Below are 19,216 nucleotides of genomic sequence, written 5' to 3' on the forward strand. Positions count from 1 at the left end.
ATCAGGATCAGGACTGGGATCTGGATGGGGATCAGGACCAGTACTGGGATCAGGATTGGAATCAGGATCTGGATTGGTATCAGGATCAGAATCGGGATCAGGATCGGGATCGGGATTGGATTGGGATCAGGATCAGGATCGGGATCGCAATCGGGATCGGGATTGGATTGGGATCAGGATCAGAATCGGGATCAGGATCGGGATCGGGATTGGATTGGGATCAGGATCAGGATCGGGATCGCAATCAGGATCTGGATTGGGATCAGGATCGGGATCTGGATCGGGATCGGGATTGGGATCAGGATCGGGATCTGGATCGGGATTGGGATCAGGACTAGGACCGGGACCAGGACCAGGAACGGGATCAGGACCAGGATCAGGAATGGGATCAGGACTGGCACCGGGAATCCCGACCCCGCTGCTGCTCCTGGCGCTCTCCACGCTCCATCCCATAATAGGTGAGTTTGTGGGATCGGGAATCGCTCGGGTGGGGAAGGAACTTCGGGATCCAAATTCCCCCGGAGTCATTATCCATGAGGGAATGGGGATCCCGAATCGGGGAATGGGAAACCCCAAAAACCCCGGGAACGGGAAACCCCAAAATTCCCGGGAATGGGAAACCCCAAAATCCCAGGCATGGGAAATCCCAAAATCCCGGGAATGGGAAACCCCAAAATCCCAGGAATGGGAAATCCCAAAAATTCCCAGGAATGGGAAATCCCAAAATCCCGGGAATGGGAAACCCCAAAAGCCCGGGAACGGGAAACCCCAAAATTCCCGGGAACGGGAAACCCCAAAATCCCGGGAATGGGAAACCCCAAAATCCCAGGAATGGGAAATCCCAAAAATTCCGGGAATGGGAAATCCCAAAAATTCCGGGAATGGGAAACCCTAAAAATCCCAGGAATGGGAAACCCCAAAAATTTGGGAATATTGGACCCAAAGAATCCCAGAATGTGAATCCCAAAGAGTTCCGGGAATACTGAACCCAAACCAAACCAGGATATTGATCCCAATTATAGAATATTGATCCCAAAGAATCCTGGGATATTGATCCCAATCAATTATAGAATATTGATCCCAAATCAATCCCAGGATATTGATCCCAAACAATCTGGGAATATTGATCCCGAACAATTATAGAATATTGATCCCAATCAATCTGGGGATATTGATCCCAATCAATCCCAGGATACTGATCCCAATCTATCCTGTGGTATTGATCCCAATCAATCTGGGACTATTGATCCCAATCAATCTGGGACTGTTGATCCCAATCAATCCCAGGATATTGATCCCAATCAATCTGGGACTATTGATCCCAATCAATCTGGGACTATTGATCCCAATCAATCTCAGGATATTGATTCCAATCAATCCCAGGATATTGATCCCAATCAATCTGGGACTATTGATCCCAATCAATCTGGGTCTATTGATCCCAATCAATCCCAGGATATTGATCCCAAGCTATCCTGTGGTATTGATCCCAATCAATCTGGGACTATTGATCCCAATCAATCTCGGGATATTGATCCCCAACAACCCCGGGCTATCGGCCCCAACCCACTGGTCAGGATCGATAACCGATCCGGCACTATTGACCCCAATCGATTGGGGATTATTGACCCCAAGCCCTGCCGGCATCTCCGGGATTTTCCGCAGGGGAGCTCCGGGAGCCGCTGCTGATCGTGGAGGGGCCGGAGCGCGACGGCATCCGGCTGCGGTGCCTCCCGGCGCGGCCGCTGCCGCCCGGCCGCCTGCTCTGGAGCGACGGGCACGGCCGGGACCTGCCGGCGATTCCGGAGGCCGGCGGGAGCCCCGGCAGCTCCGCGCTGCTCCGGCCGGGCTCCGGCAACGCCGCCGCCTGCCGCGCCCAGCTGGGCCAGGGCGGCGCGCAGAGCGCCGTGGTCATCGCCGGTGAGCCCGACGCGCCAACCGGGAATTCTGCCGGGGGAACGCCAAGGGCTGGGCTGGCCTTTTCCGGGATTTTCCGCGGCTTTCCAGGGTGTTCTGGAGTTTTCTGGGGGTTTCTGGCCTTTTCTGGGACTTTCCGCAGCTTTCCAGGGTGTTGTGGAGTTTTCCCGTTCATTTCCCCAGCATTCCCGTTAATTGCCCGTTATTCCCATTAATTTCCCGTTATTCCCGTTGTTAATTCCCCGTTATTCCCGTTGTTAATTCCTCATTATTCCCGTTAATTCCCCCATTATTCCCGTTAATTCCCCGTTATTCCCGTTGTTAATTCCCCGTTATTCCCATTGTTAATTCCCCGTTATTCCCGTTGTTAATTCCCCATTATTCCCGTTAATTCCCCCATTATTCCCGTTAATTCCCCGTTATTCCCGTTGTTAATTCCCCGTTATTCCCATTGTTAATCCCCGTTATTCCCATTGTTAATTCCCCATTATTCCCGTTAATTCCCCCATTATTCCCGTTAATTCCCCGTTATTCCCGTTGTTAATTCCCCGTTATTCCCATTGTTAATCCCCGTTATTCCCGTTGTTAATTCCCCATTATTCCCGTTAATTCCCCCATTATTCCCGTTAATTCCCCGTTATTCCCGTTGTTAATTCCCCCGTTATTCCCGCTGTTAATCCCCGTTATTCCCGTTGTTAATCCCCGTTATTCCCGTTGTTATTCCCGTTATTCCCGTTGTTAATTTCCCGTTATTCCCGTTAATCCCCGTTATTCCCGTTGTTAATCCCCGTTATTCCCGTTGTTAATCCCCGTTATTCCCATTGTTAATCCCGTTATTCCCGTTGTTAATCCCCGTTATTCCCGTTGTTAATCCCTGTTATTCCCGTTGTTAATCCCGGTATTCCCGTTGTTATTCCTGTTATTCCCGTTGTTAATCCCCGTTGTTAATCCCCGTTATTCCCGTTGTTAATCCCGTTATTCCCGCTGTTAATCCCCGCTATTCCCGTTGTTATTCCCGTTATTCCCGTTGTTAATCCCCGTTATTCCCGCTGTTAATCCCCGCTATTCCCGTTGTTATTCCCGTTATTCCCGTTGTCAATCCCCGTTGTTAATCCCCGGTATTCCCGTTGTTATTCCCGTTATTCCCGTTGTTAATCCCCGTTATTCCCGTTGTTAATCCCCGTTATTCCCGCTGTTAATCCCCGTTATTCCCGTTGTTAATTCCCGTTATTCCCATTGTTAATCCCCGTTATTCCTGTTGTTAATCCCCGTTATTCCCGTTGTTAATCCCCGTTATTCCCGTTGTTAATTCCCCGTTATTCCTGTTGTTAATCCCGCTATTCCCGTTGTTAATCCCTGTTATTCCCGTTAATTCCCGGTTATTCCCATTGTTAATCCCTGTTATTCCCGTTGTTAATCCCCGTTATTCCCATTGTTAATCCCCGTTATTCCCATTGTTAATCCCCGTTATTCCCGTTGTTAATTCCCCGTTATTCCCATTGTTAATCCCCGTTATTCCCGTTGTTAATCCCGTTATTCCCGTTGTTATTCCCGCTATTCCCGCTGTTAATCCCGTTATTCCCGTTGCTAATCCTGGTATTCCCGTTGTTAATTCCTCGTTATTCCTGTTAATTCCCCGTTATTCCCATTAATTCCCCGTTATTCCCGTTGTTAATTCCCCGTTATTCCCGTTGTTAATTCCCCGTTATTCCCGTTGATTCCCCGTTATTCCCGTTGTTAATCCCTGTTATTCCCGTTAATTCCCCGTTATTCCCGTTGTTAATTCCCGTTGTTATTCCCGCTATTCCCGCTGTTAATCCCGTTATTCCCGTTGTTATTCCCGCTATTCCCGTTGTTAATCCCCGTTGTTATTCCCGCTATTCCCGTTGTTAATCCCCGTTGTTATTCCCGCTATTCCCGTTGTTAATCCCCGTTATTCCCGTTGTTATTCCCGTTATTCCCGTTGTTAATCCCCGTTATTCCCGTTGTTAATCCCGTTATTCCCGTTGTTATTCCCGTTATTCCCGTTGTTATTCCCGCTATTCCCGCTGTTAATCCCCGTTATTCCCGTTGTTATTCCCGTTGTTAATTCCCGTTGTTATTCCCGCTATTCCCGTTGTTAATCCCCGTTATTCCCGTTGTTATTCCCGTTATTCCCGTTGTTAATCCCCGTTGTTAATCCCCGTTATTCCCGTTGTTAATCCCGTTATTCCCGTTGTTATTCCCGTTATTCCCGTTGTTATTCCCGCTATTCCCGCTGTTAATCCCCGTTATTCCCGTTGTTAATCCCGTTATTCCCGTTGTTATTCCCGCTATTCCCGTTGTTAATCCCCGTTATTCCCGTTGTTAATCCCCGTTATTCGCGTTGTTAATTCCCGTTATTCCTGTTGTTAATCCCCGTTATTCCCGTTGTTATTCCCGTTATTCCCGTTGTCAATCCCCGTTGTTAATCCCCGGTATTCCCGTTGTTATTCCCGTTATTCCCGTTGTTAATCCCCGTTATTCCCGCTGTTAATCCCCGCTATTCCCGTTGTTATTCCCGTTATTCCCGTTGTCAATCCCCGTTGTTAATCCCCGGTATTCCCGTTGTTATTCCCGTTATTCCCGTTGTTAATCCCCGTTATTCCCGTTGTTAATCCCCGTTATTCCCGCTGTTAATCCCCCGTTATTCCCGTTGTTAATTCCCGTTATTCCCATTGTTAATCCCCGTTATTCCTGTTGTTAATCCCCGTTATTCCCGTTGTTAATCCCCGTTATTCCCGTTGTTAATTCCCCGTTATTCCTGTTGTTAATCCCGCTATTCCCGTTGTTAATCCCTGTTATTCCCGTTAATTCCCGGTTATTCCCATTGTTAATCCCTGTTATTCCCGTTGTTAATCCCCGTTATTCCCATTGTTAATCCCCGTTATTCCCGTTGTTATTCCCGCTATTCCCGCTGTTAATCCCCGTTATTCCCGTTGTTAATTCCCGCTGTTATTCCCGCTATTCCCGCTGTTAATCCCGTTATTCCCGCTGTTATTCCCGTTATTCCCGCTGTTAATCCCGTTATTCCCGTTGTTATTCCCGCTATTCCCGTTGTTAATCCCCGTTATTCCCGTTGTTAATCCCTGTTATTCCCGTTGTTATTCCCGCTGTTATTCCCGCTATTCCCGCTGTTAATCCCCGTTATTCCCGCTGTTAATCCCGTTATTCCCGTTGTTATTCCCGTTATTCCCGTTGTTATTCCCGTTGTTATTCCCGCTATTCCCGTTGTTAATCCCCGTTGTTATTCCCGCTATTCCCGTTGTTAATCCCCGTTGTTATTCCCGCTATTCCCGTTGTTAATCCCCGTTATTCCCGTTGTTAATCCCCGTTATTCCCGCTGTTAATCCCCGTTATTCCCGTTGTTAATCCCTGTTATTCCCGTTGTTATTCCCGCTGTTATTCCCGCTATTCCCGCTGTTAATCCCCGTTATTCCCGCTGTTATTCCCGCTTTTCCAGGCGCGCTGTTCCCGTCGCCGTGGCCGCGGGCGCCGCTGCTGCTGCTGCTGCTGCTGGCGCTGGGGCTGGCGCTGGCGGCCGCGCTGCGACTGCGCCGTGAGCCCCGCCCGCCGTCATTGACCTTAATTACCCTTTAATTACCCTTAATTACCTTTCGATTGCCTTTTAATTACCCTTAATTACCTTTTAATCGCCTTTTAATTACCTTTTAATTGCCTTTAATTCCCTTTTAATTGCCTTTAATTCCCTTTTAATTGCCTTTAATTAAATTTATTTACCTTTTAATTGCCTTTAATTACCTTTATTTCCTTTTATTTCCTTTTAATTGCCGTTAATTACCTTTTCATTGCCTTTAATTAGGTTTTAATTACCTTTTAATTACCGTTTAATTACCTTTTCATTGTCTTTAATTACCTTTTAATTGCCTTTAATTGCCTTCTATTGCCTTTAATCGCCTTTTAATTGCCTTTTAATTACCTTTATTTCCTTTTATTTCCTTTTATTTCCTTTTAATTACCTTTTAATTGTCTTTAATTACCTTTAATTACCTTTTAATTGCCTTTAATTTCCTTTAATTACCTTTCAATTGCCTTTATTTTATTTTACTTCCTTTTTTTTTTCTTTTAATTACCTTTTAATTGCCTTTTATTACCTTTAATTACCTTTTAATTGCCTTTTAATTAGCTTTATTTCCTTTTATTTCATTTTAATTACCTTTTAATTCCCCTTTTTTCCTTTTATTTCCTTTTATTTCAATTTATTTCCTTTTTATTTCCTTTATTTTATTTTATTTTATTTTATTTTATTTTATTTTATTTTATTTTAATTCCCCTTTATTTCATTTTACTTCCTTTCATTTCCTTTCGTTTCCGTTTTATTCCTTCATTTCCATTTTGCCTCATTTCTAATTAATTACCCATAACTGACTCATTAATTACTCATTAGCTACTCATTTATTAGCCATTAATTACCCATAATGTCCGCACTTATTATCCATTAATTACCAATTAATTATCCATAATGTACCCATTTATTAGCCATTAATTACTAATTAATTATCCATAATGTACCAATTTATTACTCATTAATTACCTATTTAATAGCCATTAATTACCAATTAATTACCCATAACGTACCAATTGATTACTCATTAATTACCTATATATATGCCATTAATTACCAATTAATTACCCATAATGTACCAATTGATTACTCATTAATTACCTATTTATTAGCCATTAATTACCAATTAATTATCCAAAATGGACCAATTTATTACCCATTAATTACCTATATATATGCCATCAATTACCAATTAATTACTCACAATATACTTATTTATTAGCCATTAATTACCAATTAATTACCCACAATGTACCCATGTATTACCCATTAATTAGCCATTAATTACCCATAATTTCCCCGTTAATTACCCATTAATTGCCCATTAACTGATCATTATTTACCCATTCATTACCCATATGTTACCCATTAATTATCCATTAATTGCCAATTAACTTCTCGTTATTTCCCCATTAATTACCCATTAATTGCCCATTAAATGCTCATTATTTACCCATTAATTACCCATAATTCCCCCATTAATTGGCCATTAATTGCCGTTAATTAGCCATTAATTACCCATAATTTCCCCATTAATTGCCCATTAATTGCTGTTTAATTAGCCATTAATTACCCAAAATTTATCCATTAATTGCCCATTAATTGCCGTTAATTAGTCATTAATTACCCATAATTTCCCCACTAATTGCCCATTAATTGCCGTTAATTAGCCATTAATTACCCATAATTCCCCCATTAATTGCCCATTAATTGCTGGTTAATTAGCCATTAATTAGCCATAATTTCTCCATTAATTGCCGTTAATTAGCCATTAATTACCCATAATTTCCCCATTAATTGCCCATTAACTGCCGTTAATTAGCCATTAATTACCCATAATTCCCCCATTAATTGCCCATTAATTGCTGGTTAATTAGCCATTAATTAGCCATAATTTCTCCATTAATTGCTGTTAATTAGCCATTAATTACCCATAATTTCCCCATTAATTGCCCATTAACTGCCGTTAATTAGCCATTAATTACCCATAATTGCCCATTAATTGCCGTTAATTCGCCATTAATTACCCATAATTTCCCCATTAATTGCCGTTAATTAGCCATTAATTACCCATAATTTCCCCATTAATTGCCCATTAATTGCCGTTAATTAGCCATTAATTACCCCTAATTTCCCCATTAATTGCCCATTAATTGCCGTTAATTAGCCATTAATTACGCCCTGTTTCCCCAGGGGATCGCCGGGTCGTGGCTCAGGAGCGTGAGTGCATTAATTAATTAATGAATTCATTAATTAATCATTAATTATTCATGGCTTCAAATTAATCTTAAATACTTTTCCAATTAATTTTCATTTATTTCAATTTTAATTTCGAATAAATTTTATTGATTCTGTTGATTCATTTATCAATTAATTATGAATTAATTGGAAATTATTAGACTATGCATTAATTAAATTAAATGGTAATTATATTTAAATTAGATAGGAAATATGAATATATAATTTGATGTGTTTTATATTAAATACTGATCAATTATAAATTATAAATTAATTGATTGATTCATTATTTTAATTACTAGTGATTCTTCTAATTAATTAAATTAATCCCCAATTAAAAAAAAGAAAAAAATGTAATTAAATTATAAAACAAAATAAATTAAATAAATGAAGTAAATGAATTTAATTTCATTTATTTTAAAAATAAAATTAAAAATTAAATTAAATTAAATTAAAGGAAATTAAATGAATTAAATTAAATTAGATTAAATTTAAAATAAAATAAAATGAAATATTAATTGAAATGAAATGGAATTAAATAAATGAAATAAAAGATAATAAATTATTTTAAATTAAATTAAATTGAAAAATAAAATAAAATAAAATAAAATAAAATAAAATAAAATATTAATTGGAATGGAATTATATGAAATAAAAATAATTTAATTTAATTTAATTTAATTTAATTTAATTTAATTGGAAATGAAATTAAATGAAATATTAATTGAAATGAAATGATATTTAATAAAATAAAATAGAATAAATTAATTTAATTGATTTTAATAGCAAATGAATTGAATTAAATTAAATTAAATAGAAATTAATTGAAAAATAAAATAAAATAAAATAAAATAAAATGAAATAATTCAAATTAATTAAATTGAAGAATGAAGGGAAATGAAGGGAAATGATTAAATTAAATTGAAGAATAAAATAAAATAAAATAAAATATTAAAATAAAATAAAATAAAATAAAATAAAATAAAATAAAATAAAATAAAATAAAATAAAATAAAGAAAATAAATTAAATTAAATTGAAGAATGAAGGGAAATGAAGGGAAATGATTAAATTAAATTGAAGAATAGGATAAGATAAGATGAGATAAGATAAGATAAGATAAGATAAGATAAGATGAGATAAGGTAACTCTGGGATTCCGCGGAAAGCGGCGCAGCCGCACATTCCCAATTCCGTCCCCAGGGCAACGGCAGCGGGAAATCAGCGCCGGTGAGAGCGGCACGGCCCAACCCCAATCCCAGTTCCGGAATTCCCCAAATCCCAAATCCCTGAATTCCCCAATCCCTGAATCCCAAATCCCCAAATTCCCAAATCCCAAATCCCTGAATTCCCCAATCCCTGAATTCCCCAATCTCAAATTCCCCAATCTCGAATTCCCCCAAATTTCCCAGTTCCCGAATTCCCGAATTCCCAAATCCCAAATTTCCAAATCTGAAATCCCGAATCCCCCCAAATTCCCAAATCCTCAAATCCCAATTCCCAAATCCCAAATCCCCAAATCCCCAAATCCCAAATCCCCAAAATCCCAAATCCCAATTTCCCCCAAATTTCCCAATTCCCAAATTCCAAATTCCGAAATCCCAAATTCCCAAATCTGAAATCCCAAATCCCCAAATTTCCCGAATTCCTGAATTCCCCCAAATTCCCAAATCCTCAAATCCCAATTCCCAAACCCCAATTCCCAAATCCCCAAATCCCAAATCCCAAATTCCCAATCCCGAATCCCCAAATCCCAAATTCTCAAATCCCAAATCCCCAAATCCCAAATCCCAAATTCTCAAATCCCAAATCCCCAAATCCCAAATTCTCAAATCCCAAATTCCCAAATCCCAAATCCCAAATTCTCAAATCCCAAATTCCCAAATCCCCAAATCCCAAATCCCAAATTCCAAATTCCCAATCCCGAATCCCCAAATCCCAAATTTCCCAAATCCCCAAATCCCAAATTCCCAAATCCCGAATCCCCAAATCCCAAATCCCGAATTCTCAAATCCCGAATTCCCAAATTCCCAAATCCCAAATCCCAAATCCTGAATTCCGGAATTCTTAAATCCCAAATCCCCAAATCCCACATCCCAAATTCCAAATTTCCCAAATCACGAATTCCCGAATTGCCAAATCCCCAAAATCCCAAATCCCCAAATTTCCAAACCCCAATTCCCAAATCCCAAATTCCCGAATTCCCAAATCCCAAATTTCCCAAATCCCGAATTCCCAAACCCCAATTCCCAAATCCCCAAATTCCCAAATCCCCAAATTCCCGAATTCCCAATTCCCAAATTCCCAAATCCCGAATTCCCAAACCCCAATTCCCGAATTCCCAAATCCCGAATTCCGGCATTCCCGCGTTCCCGCCCCCCGCAGAGACGGAGGAGCTCAGGATGGAGCTGGGTGAGAGAGAATTAATTCATTAATTCATTCATTAATTAACGATTAACTGCTAATTAATTCATCAATGGCCGCTCATTAACTGCCGATTAACATCTCATTAGTGATTAGCTGCTAATCAATGATCTTTGCTCCTAATTAATTCGTTATTAGCCTCTAATTGGCTATTAGAAACTAATTAATTAGTTATTAGCTGCTAATTGGCTATTAGCCTCTAATTAATAAATTATTAGGTGCTAATTAGTTGTTAGCCTCTAATTGGCTATTAGCCTCTAATTAGTTACTTATTAGCCTCTAATTAGTTATTAGCCGTTAACTAATTAGTTATTAGCTTCTAAATAACTATTAACCTCTAATTAATTAGTTATTAGGCTCTAATTAATTAGTTATTAGGTTCCAATTAATTAGTTATTAGCTGCTAATTATTTATTAGACTCTAATTGGTGATTAGCTGCTAATTAGTTATTAGCCTCGAATGAAATCCTTATTAGCCTCTAATTAGCTAGTTATTAGGCTCTAATTAATTATTTATTAGACCCTAATTGGCCATTAGGCTCTAATTAATCTATTATTAGTCGCTAGTTAGGTATTAGCCTCTAATTGGCTATTGGCCTCTAATTAATTAGTTATTAGCCCCTAATTAGTTATTAGCCTCTAATTAATTAGTTACTGGCCTCTACTTGGCTATTAGCCTCTAATCGATTTGTAATTAGTATCTAATTAGTTATTAGCCTCTAATTAATTAGTTATTAGCCTCTAATTAGCTACTAGCCTCTAATTATTAGTTATTAGCCATTAAGACTTTATTAGCACCTAATTAATGATCAGCATTTAATTATTGATTTTTTCGCCTCTAATTATTCATTATTAGCCGCTAATTAATTACTCATTAGCGTCAAATTGGTTATTGTCATCTAATTATTATTTGTAAGCCTCTAATTAATGAATCATGAGGCTCTAATTAATTATTAGCCTAATTAATTCTCAGTTCCAATGACTAATTCCCAATTAATAATTGCCAATGCATAATTGCAAATTATTAATTCCCAATTAATAAGTCCCAAATTATAATTTCCAATTAATAATGACAATGAATAATTGCCAATTAATAATTCTAATTAATAATTTCCAATTAATAATTACAATAATAATTGCCAACTGCTAATTGCTAATTACTAATTGCCAATTAATAATTCCCAATGAAAAATTACAATGATTAATTCCCAATTAATAATTGCCAATGAATAATAGCCAATTAATAAGTCCCAATTAGTAATTCCAATGAATAATTTTAATTAATAGCTACCAATTAATAATTCCCAATTAATAATTGCAAGTTAATAATTCCCCATTAGTAATTCGAATTAATAATTCCCAATTAATAATTCCCAATTAATAATTGCCAATTAATAATTCCCCATTAGTAATTCTAATTAATAATTGCCAATTAATAATTCCCAATGAATAATTCCCAATTAATAATTCCAAATTAATAATTGCCAATTCGTAATTCCAATGAATAATTCCAATTAATAATTGCCAATTATTATTAATTGGGACTGATTCCAAGACATAATTGCGATTAATTCTAATTAATAATGTCCAATTAATAATTCTAATTAATAGTTCCACTAATTAATTGGCTCTCGGTTGTTCCCAGAGGAGGCCTCGGGGAAGCTCCAGAGGGGTAAAAATCCCATTTCTGCTCATTAGTCTTAATTAATTCGTTAATTAATTAATTCCTTCCCTAATGAATTCCTGCAGCAATCAATTAGCGCAGTCATTAATTAAACAATTCATTAATGAGCCCAGGGATCAATCCGGGATCATCAGGGGGAAAGACACAAAAAAATCGGAAATTGCCAATTAATGGAGAATTTTCTATTAATTAATTATTAATCATTAAATATTCATTAATAAAAAATAATAATGAATTAACTTAATCAGGAATTCCATTCCTTAATAATAAATTATTAATAATTAATTATTCATTAAAACTTTTTAGTGCTAATAAATTATTAATTAAATATTCATTAATAATAAAATAATAATTATTAATTAATTTAATAAGGAATTCCATGTCTTAATAATAAATTATTAACAATGAAATATTAATTATAACTTTATTTAGTAATAATAAATTATTAATGATTAAATATTACTTAATAAGAAAGTAATCATTATTAATAAATTTAATAAGGAATTCCATTTCTTAATAATAAATTATTGATAATGAAACCGTTCTTATTAATTAATAGATTTTTCTATTAATACATTCTTAATAATAAAATACTGATTTGCAATTATTAATTTCTAATAATTATTTCCGTTTTATAAAAATAAATTATTCATGGGAAAAGAGTCATTATTAATTAACTTAATTGTCTAATAACAGATAATTAATTAATTAATTTCCCTAATAATTCATTTTTAATAACGAAATACTCGTTATTAATGGATTTAATTGCCTACTAATAAATTAATAATTCATTTCCTAATAATCCATTAGTAATAATGAAAGAGTCATTATTAATGCATTTAATTTTCTAGTGATGAATTAATAATGAATTCGATTTTTTAATAATAAATTATTAATAATTAAATATTCAATGTTGATTTATTTATTTTCTATTAATAAATTATTAATTAAATAATACTGTGTAATTATTAATTTCTAATAATGCATTCAGTTTTATAATAATAAATTATTATTAGTAGAATAATCATTATTAATTAATTCAATTGTCTAATAAAAATTAATCGATTCCATTTCCTATTAGCCATTATTATTAATGAAATATTCATTAATAATTAATTTAATTTTCTAACAAGAAATTAACAGTTTATTCAAATTTCTATTAATAAATTCTTAATTGGATATTAATTATTAATGAATTATATGTTCCAAATAATGAATTAATATTGAATTCAAGTTTCAAGTAATGAGTTGTTATTAATAAAATGTTCATTATTAATTAATTGTTCGATTAAGAAATTATTAATAATAAACATTAATTTGTAATTATTCATTTCTAATGACAAATTCCACTTTCAAAGAGAAATTCTTAATAATCAAATATTCATTATTAATGACTTTAATCCTCTAATAATAAATTAATAATGAATTCAACCTCTCAATAATAAATATTATTAATTATTAATGAATTAATTTTTCCATTAATACATTTCTGATTAATTAATACATTTCTAATTGATAATTCAATTTTATCTTACTAAATAATAATCAAATATGAATTAATGGTTATTAATTTCTAATAGGAAATACATTTTAATAAAAATATTTATTAATAATTCTTACTTTCTAAGAAATAATTCCTTTTTCTCTTAATAAATAATTAATTACAAAAATTATTAATTAATGGCTATTAATATCTAAGAATAAATTCAAATTCTCATTATAAATTATTTATTAATAATTATTACTTTCTAATTGATAATTCAATTTTAGCTTAAGGATTATGATAAAGTATTAATTAATGGCTATTAATGTCTAATAATAAATACATTTTTAATTAAAATTATTGATTCATTAATAATTACTTATTTCTAATAAATTATTCAATAATAATATTAATAATAATAATAATAATAATAATAATAATAATAATAATTTCGTATAATAAATTTAAAATTTCCATTTGAAATTATTGATTCATTAATAATTATTAATTTCTAACAAATACTAATTAATGGTTATTAATTTCTAATGATAAATATATTTTTATTGAAATAATAAGTCATTAATAATTATTCGTTTATAATAAATAATTCCTTTTATCTTAATAAATAATAATCACTTATTAATTAACGATTATTAATTTCTAATAATCAAAATTTCCATTAGAATTTATCCATTAATAATTATTACTAATACTATTTTCTTTTAATAAATAATTATTAATAATCAAATATTAATGGTTACTAATTTCTGATAATAAATAAATTTTCAAATAAAAATTATTTATTCATTATACTTATTAATTTCTAATAAACAATTCTATTTTCTCTTAATAAATACTGATAATCAAATATTAATTGATGGCTAATAATTTCTAATAATCAATTCAAACTTTCCATTAAATATTATTAATTAATTAATAATTATTAATTTCTAATAAATAATTCTATTTTCTTATAATAAATAATGATAATCAAGTATTAATTGACGGTTAATAATTTCTAATTATCAATTCAAATTTCCCATTAGTTATTATTGATTCATTAATAATTATTAACTTCTAATAAAGAATTCTATTTTCTCTTAATAAATAATGAAAATCAAATATTAATTGATGGCTATTCGTTCCTAATAATCCATTCAAATTTCCCTTTAAATATTATTGATTAATTAATAAGGACTCATTTCTAATAAATAATTCTATTTTCTCTTAATAAATAATGATAATCAAGTATGAATTAATTATTATTAATTCCTAATGATCCATTCAAATTTGCCTTTAAATATTATTGATTCATTAATAATGACTCATTTCTAATAAAGAATCCTATTTTCTCTTAATAAATAATGATAAGCAAGTATTAATTAATTATTATTAATTCCTATTAATCTATTCAAATTTCCCATTAAATATTATTGATTCATTAATAATTATTAATTTCTAATAAAGAATTCTATTTTCTCTTAATAAATAATGATAATCAAATATTAATTGATGGTTATTAATTCCTAATGATCAATTCAAAATTTTCACTAAATATAATTGATTAATTGATAATTATTAATTTCTAATAAGCAATTCTATTTGTTATAATAAATAATGATAATCAACTATTAATTGATGGTTATTAATTCCTAATAATCCATTCAAATTTCCCTTGAAATATTATTGATTAATTAATGAGGACTCATTTCTAATAATTAATTCTATTTTCTCTCCGTTAACAATAATAATCAGATATTAATGAGTGGTGATTAATTTCTAATAATTAATTAATCTTTATTCATTAAGTGCTTTTTTGCCCGGCAGAGAAAATGGAGATGGAGGCGAGACTCGGTGAGGGGACGAGGGAATTTTGGGGGAATTTTGGGAATTTTTGGGGAATTTTTGGGCTTTTGGTGAAATTTGGGAATTTTTGGGATTTTGGGAATTTTTAGGGATTTTAAGGAATTTTGGGAATTGGGAATTCCAGGAATTTTGGGGGAATTTCAGGAATTTTTGGGAATTTTTTGGCATTTGGGGGATTTGGGAAACTTCTGGAATTTGGGAATTTGGGGAATTTCTGGGAATTTTGGGGGAATTTTTGAGAATTTGGGGATTTGGGGAATTTTTTGGGAATTTCAGAAATTTCGGGGAATTTCAGGACTGTGGGAATTTTGGGGATTTTGGAATTCCGGGAATTTGGCAATTTCAGAAATTGTTAGGAATTTTTTGGAATTTCGAGGGGTTTTTTTTAATTTTGGGGAATTTCGAAAATTTTGGGGAATTTGGGGAATTTCCAGAATTTGGAATTTCTGGAATTTTTTGGAATTTTGGGAACTTTGGGAATTTTAGGAATTTGGGAATTTTGGGAACTTTTGGGATTTTCTCGTTCCAGAGCAGATCCAGGCCCAGCTCGGTGAGTGGGACCCGCCCCGCCGGCCGTATGCAAATGAGCTGCCGTTAATTGCCGTTAATTACCGTAATTAGTGCTGCTCTCCACACAGATTTCAGACGGGCTCAGAGCCACGCGGGTGAGTCCGGCCCAGCTGCCCCGGCCCTTCCGCTTCCGCTTCCGCTTCCGCTTCCGCTTCCCGTTCTGGTTTCCCATTCCCATTGCCGTTCCAATTCCCGTTCCTGTTCCTATTCGCGTTCCCGTTCCCGTTCCCGTTCCCGTTCCTGTTCCTATTCGCGTTCCCGTTCCCGTTCCCGTTCCCGTTCCTGTTCCCCTTCCCGTTCCAATTCCTGTTCCCGTTCCCGTTCCCGTTCCCGTTCCCGTTCCCCTTCCCGTTCCAATTCCTGTTCCCGTTCCCGTTCCCGTTCCCGTTCCCGTTCCCCTTCCCGTTCCCCTTCCCGTTCCAATTCCTGTTCCCGTTCCCGTTCCCGTTCCTGTTCCTATTCCCGTTCCCATTCCCGTTCCCGTTCCCCTTCCCGTTCCCGTTCCCCTTCCCGTTCCAATTCCTGTTCCCGTTCCCGTTCCCGTTCCTGTTCCCGTTCCCGTTCCCGTTCCTGTTCCCCTTCCCGTTCCAATTCCTGTTCCCGTTCCCGTTCCCGTTCCTGTTCCTATTCCCGTTCCCATTCCCGTTCCCGTTCCCGTTCCCCTTCCCGTTCCAATTCCTGTTCCCGTTCCCGTTCCCGTTCCTGTTCCTATTCCCGTTCCCATTCCCGTTCCCCTTCCCGTTCCCCTTCCCGTTCCAATTCCTGTTCCCATTCCCGTTCCCGTTCCCCTTCCCGTTCCTGTTCCAATTCCTGTTCCCGTTCCCGTTCCCATTCCTGTTCCTGTTCCCGTTCCCGTTCCCGTTCCCGTTCCCATTCCCGTTCCTCTTCCCGTTCCCATTCCCATTCCCGTTCCCGTTCCCGTTCCTCTTTTCGTTCCCATTCCAATTCCCGTTCCTGTTCCCGTTCCCGTTCCCGTTCCCGTTCCTGTTCCAATTCCTGTTCCCATTCCCGTCCCTGTTCCCGTTCCCGTTCCCGTTCCCGTTCCCATTCCCGTTCCCGTTTCCGTTTCCCTTCCCGTTCCAATTCCAATTCCCGTTCCCATTCCCATTCCCGTTCCCATTCCTGTTACGGTTCCCGTTCCCCTTTCCCTTCCTGTTCCCGTTCCCGTTCCTGTTCTTGTTCCCTATCACACCTTATCAAACACTATCACACCTTATCAAACACTATCACACCTTATCAAACACTATCACACCTTATCAAACGCTATCACACCTTATCAAACACTATCACACCTTATCACACGCTATCACACCTTATCAAACACTATCACACCTTATCAAATGCTATCACACCTTATCAAACGCTATCACACTTTATCACACGCTATCACACCTTATCAAACACTATCAAACACTATCACACCTTATCAAACGCTATCACACCTTATCAAACGCTATCAAACACTATCACACCTTATCAAATGCTATCACACCTTATCAAACGCTATCACACCTTATCAAACGCTATCAAACGCTATCAAACGCTATCACACCTTATCAAACACTATCAAACGCTATCACACCTTATCAAACGCTATCACACCTTATCAAACACTATCACACCTTATCAAACGCTATCACACCTTATCAAACGCTATCAAACGCTATCACACCTTATCAAACGCTATCAAACGCTATCACACCTTATCAAACGCTATCACACCTTATCAAACGCTATCAAACGCTATCACACCTTATCAAACGCTATCAAACGCTATCACACCTTATCAAACGCTATCACACCTTATCAAACGCTATCACACCTTATCAAATGCTATCAAACGCTATCAAACTCTCTCCAACTCTATCATTCGCTCCCCCGCTCTCCCGCAGCCGCGCTCTCCCTGGACGAGCGCTGCTCGCACCCGGCGCTGCTGATCCGCGGCCGATCCCGGATCCTCCGCCGCGATCCCGGATCCCGGCCCTGCCCCGGCGCCCTGGCCGTGGCGCGGGAGGGATTTTCCCGCGGGAAGCACTACTGGGAAGTGGAGCTGGGAGACGGCGGCGCCTGGGAGCTGGGCGTGCTCCGGGAGGAGATCCGCGATTCCATCCGGGATTCCCTGCGGGATTGCACCCGGGATTCCATCCCGGATTCCCTGCAGGATGTTTCCATCCCAGATCGTCTCCCGGATTCTCTGGGGAATTCCATCCAGGATTCCATTCGGGACTCCACCCAGGATTCCATCCCGGATTCCCTCCAGGATCCCATCCGGGATTCCCTGAGGGATTCCATCCCAGATCCTATCCCAGATTCCCTGCGGGATTCCATCCGGGATTCCATGCAGGATTCCCTGCAGGATGATTCTCCATGGGATCCCCTGAGGAATTCCATCCTGGATCCCATCTCGGATCCCATCGCGGATCCCATCCCGGATTCCATCCCGGATTCCCTGCAGGATCCTCGGCGGGATTCCATCCCAAATTCCATCCCGAATTCCATTCAGGATCCCATCCAGGATTCCCTGCAGGATCCTTGGCGGGATTCCATCCCAATTTCCATCCCGGATTCCCTGTGGGATCCTCGGCGGGATTCCATCCCAATTTCCATCCCGGGTTCCCTGCAGGATCCCCTGCGGGATTCCATCCTGAATCCCATCCCAGATTCCCTGCGGGATGATTTCCTCCCCTCCATCCCGGAGGAAGAGGCGCCAGGGCTGACGTATTCCCAGGGAGAATTCCGGCTACCTGGCGGGAAGCTGGAGCGGAATTCCGGGCGCTGCCGCGTGCTCGGGGTGCTGCTGGACCAGGAGCGGTGCGTGCTCGAGTTCTTCGACGCCGAGGAGAAGCAGCTCCTGGGATCCGTCCCCCTGAAAATTTCCGGGAATCTTTTCCCGTTCTTCAGGCCAGGATCTGACGGGAATGGACTGGGGATCCGGCCTGTGGGGGTTTGAAACAGCCAGGGAGAGACCTGTGGAATATTCACATTTAAAAATTAAATTTCTCCTAAAATATTCAAATTACCCCTATTCTAATATTCCAAGAATCCCCTAACCCTAAAACTAAGCCTAACCCTAAATACGATGAAGAAACAAAGCCTAACGCTAATCTTTACCCTAAAACAAATTGGAATTTATATATTCAAATTATTCCCATTTTAATATTACAATTATCACCTAACGTTACCCTGACATTGACAAGGACACAAATCCTAAACCTGACCCTAGCCCTAACCCTAACCCTAAACCTAAACCTGGCCCTAACCCTAACCCAAATCATAACCCTAACCCTAACTCTAACCCTAAACCTGACCCTAATCCTAACACTAATCCTTACTCCAACCCAAATCTTAACCCTAACCCTAACTCTAACCCTAAACCAAATTCAAACTTAAATATTCAAATTATTCCTATTTTAATATTACAATTATCCCCTA

At 37.0% G+C, this 19,216-nt stretch overlaps 1 protein-coding gene across 1 annotated transcript; it reads left to right on the plus strand.

The window, feature by feature from the left end:
• Nucleotides 1-382: 382 nt before the first annotated feature.
• Nucleotides 383-18,734, plus strand: LOC128802151 (butyrophilin subfamily 2 member A2-like). The gene is made up of 7 exons (XM_053968365.1): nucleotides 383-458; nucleotides 1,666-1,920; nucleotides 5,399-5,494; nucleotides 7,715-7,741; nucleotides 15,853-15,879; nucleotides 17,677-17,913; nucleotides 18,475-18,734. Exons 1-7 carry the CDS (start codon nucleotides 383-385, stop codon nucleotides 18,732-18,734), a joined length of 978 nt encoding a protein of 325 aa, XP_053824340.1.
• The last annotated feature ends 482 nt before the right edge of the window (nucleotides 18,735-19,216 follow it).

Source organism: Vidua chalybeata, chromosome 34, assembly GCF_026979565.1.
Source record: "Vidua chalybeata isolate OUT-0048 chromosome 34, bVidCha1 merged haplotype, whole genome shotgun sequence".
Classification (NCBI taxonomy): domain Eukaryota; kingdom Metazoa; phylum Chordata; class Aves; order Passeriformes; family Viduidae; genus Vidua; species Vidua chalybeata.

Bases quoted from the DNA above. Each gene is read 5' to 3' on its own strand.
- LOC128802151 (XM_053968365.1), top strand. From the start codon at position 383: ATGGGATCAGGACTGGCACCGGGAATCCCGACCCCGCTGCTGCTCCTG. The intron at 459-1,665 runs GTGAGTTTGTGG...GATTTTCCGCAG, and splicing joins CACGCTCCATCCCATAATAG to GGGAGCTCCGGGAGCCGCTG. The intron at 15,880-17,676 runs GTGAGTCCGGCC...GCTCTCCCGCAG, and splicing joins ACGGGCTCAGAGCCACGCGG to CCGCGCTCTCCCTGGACGAG.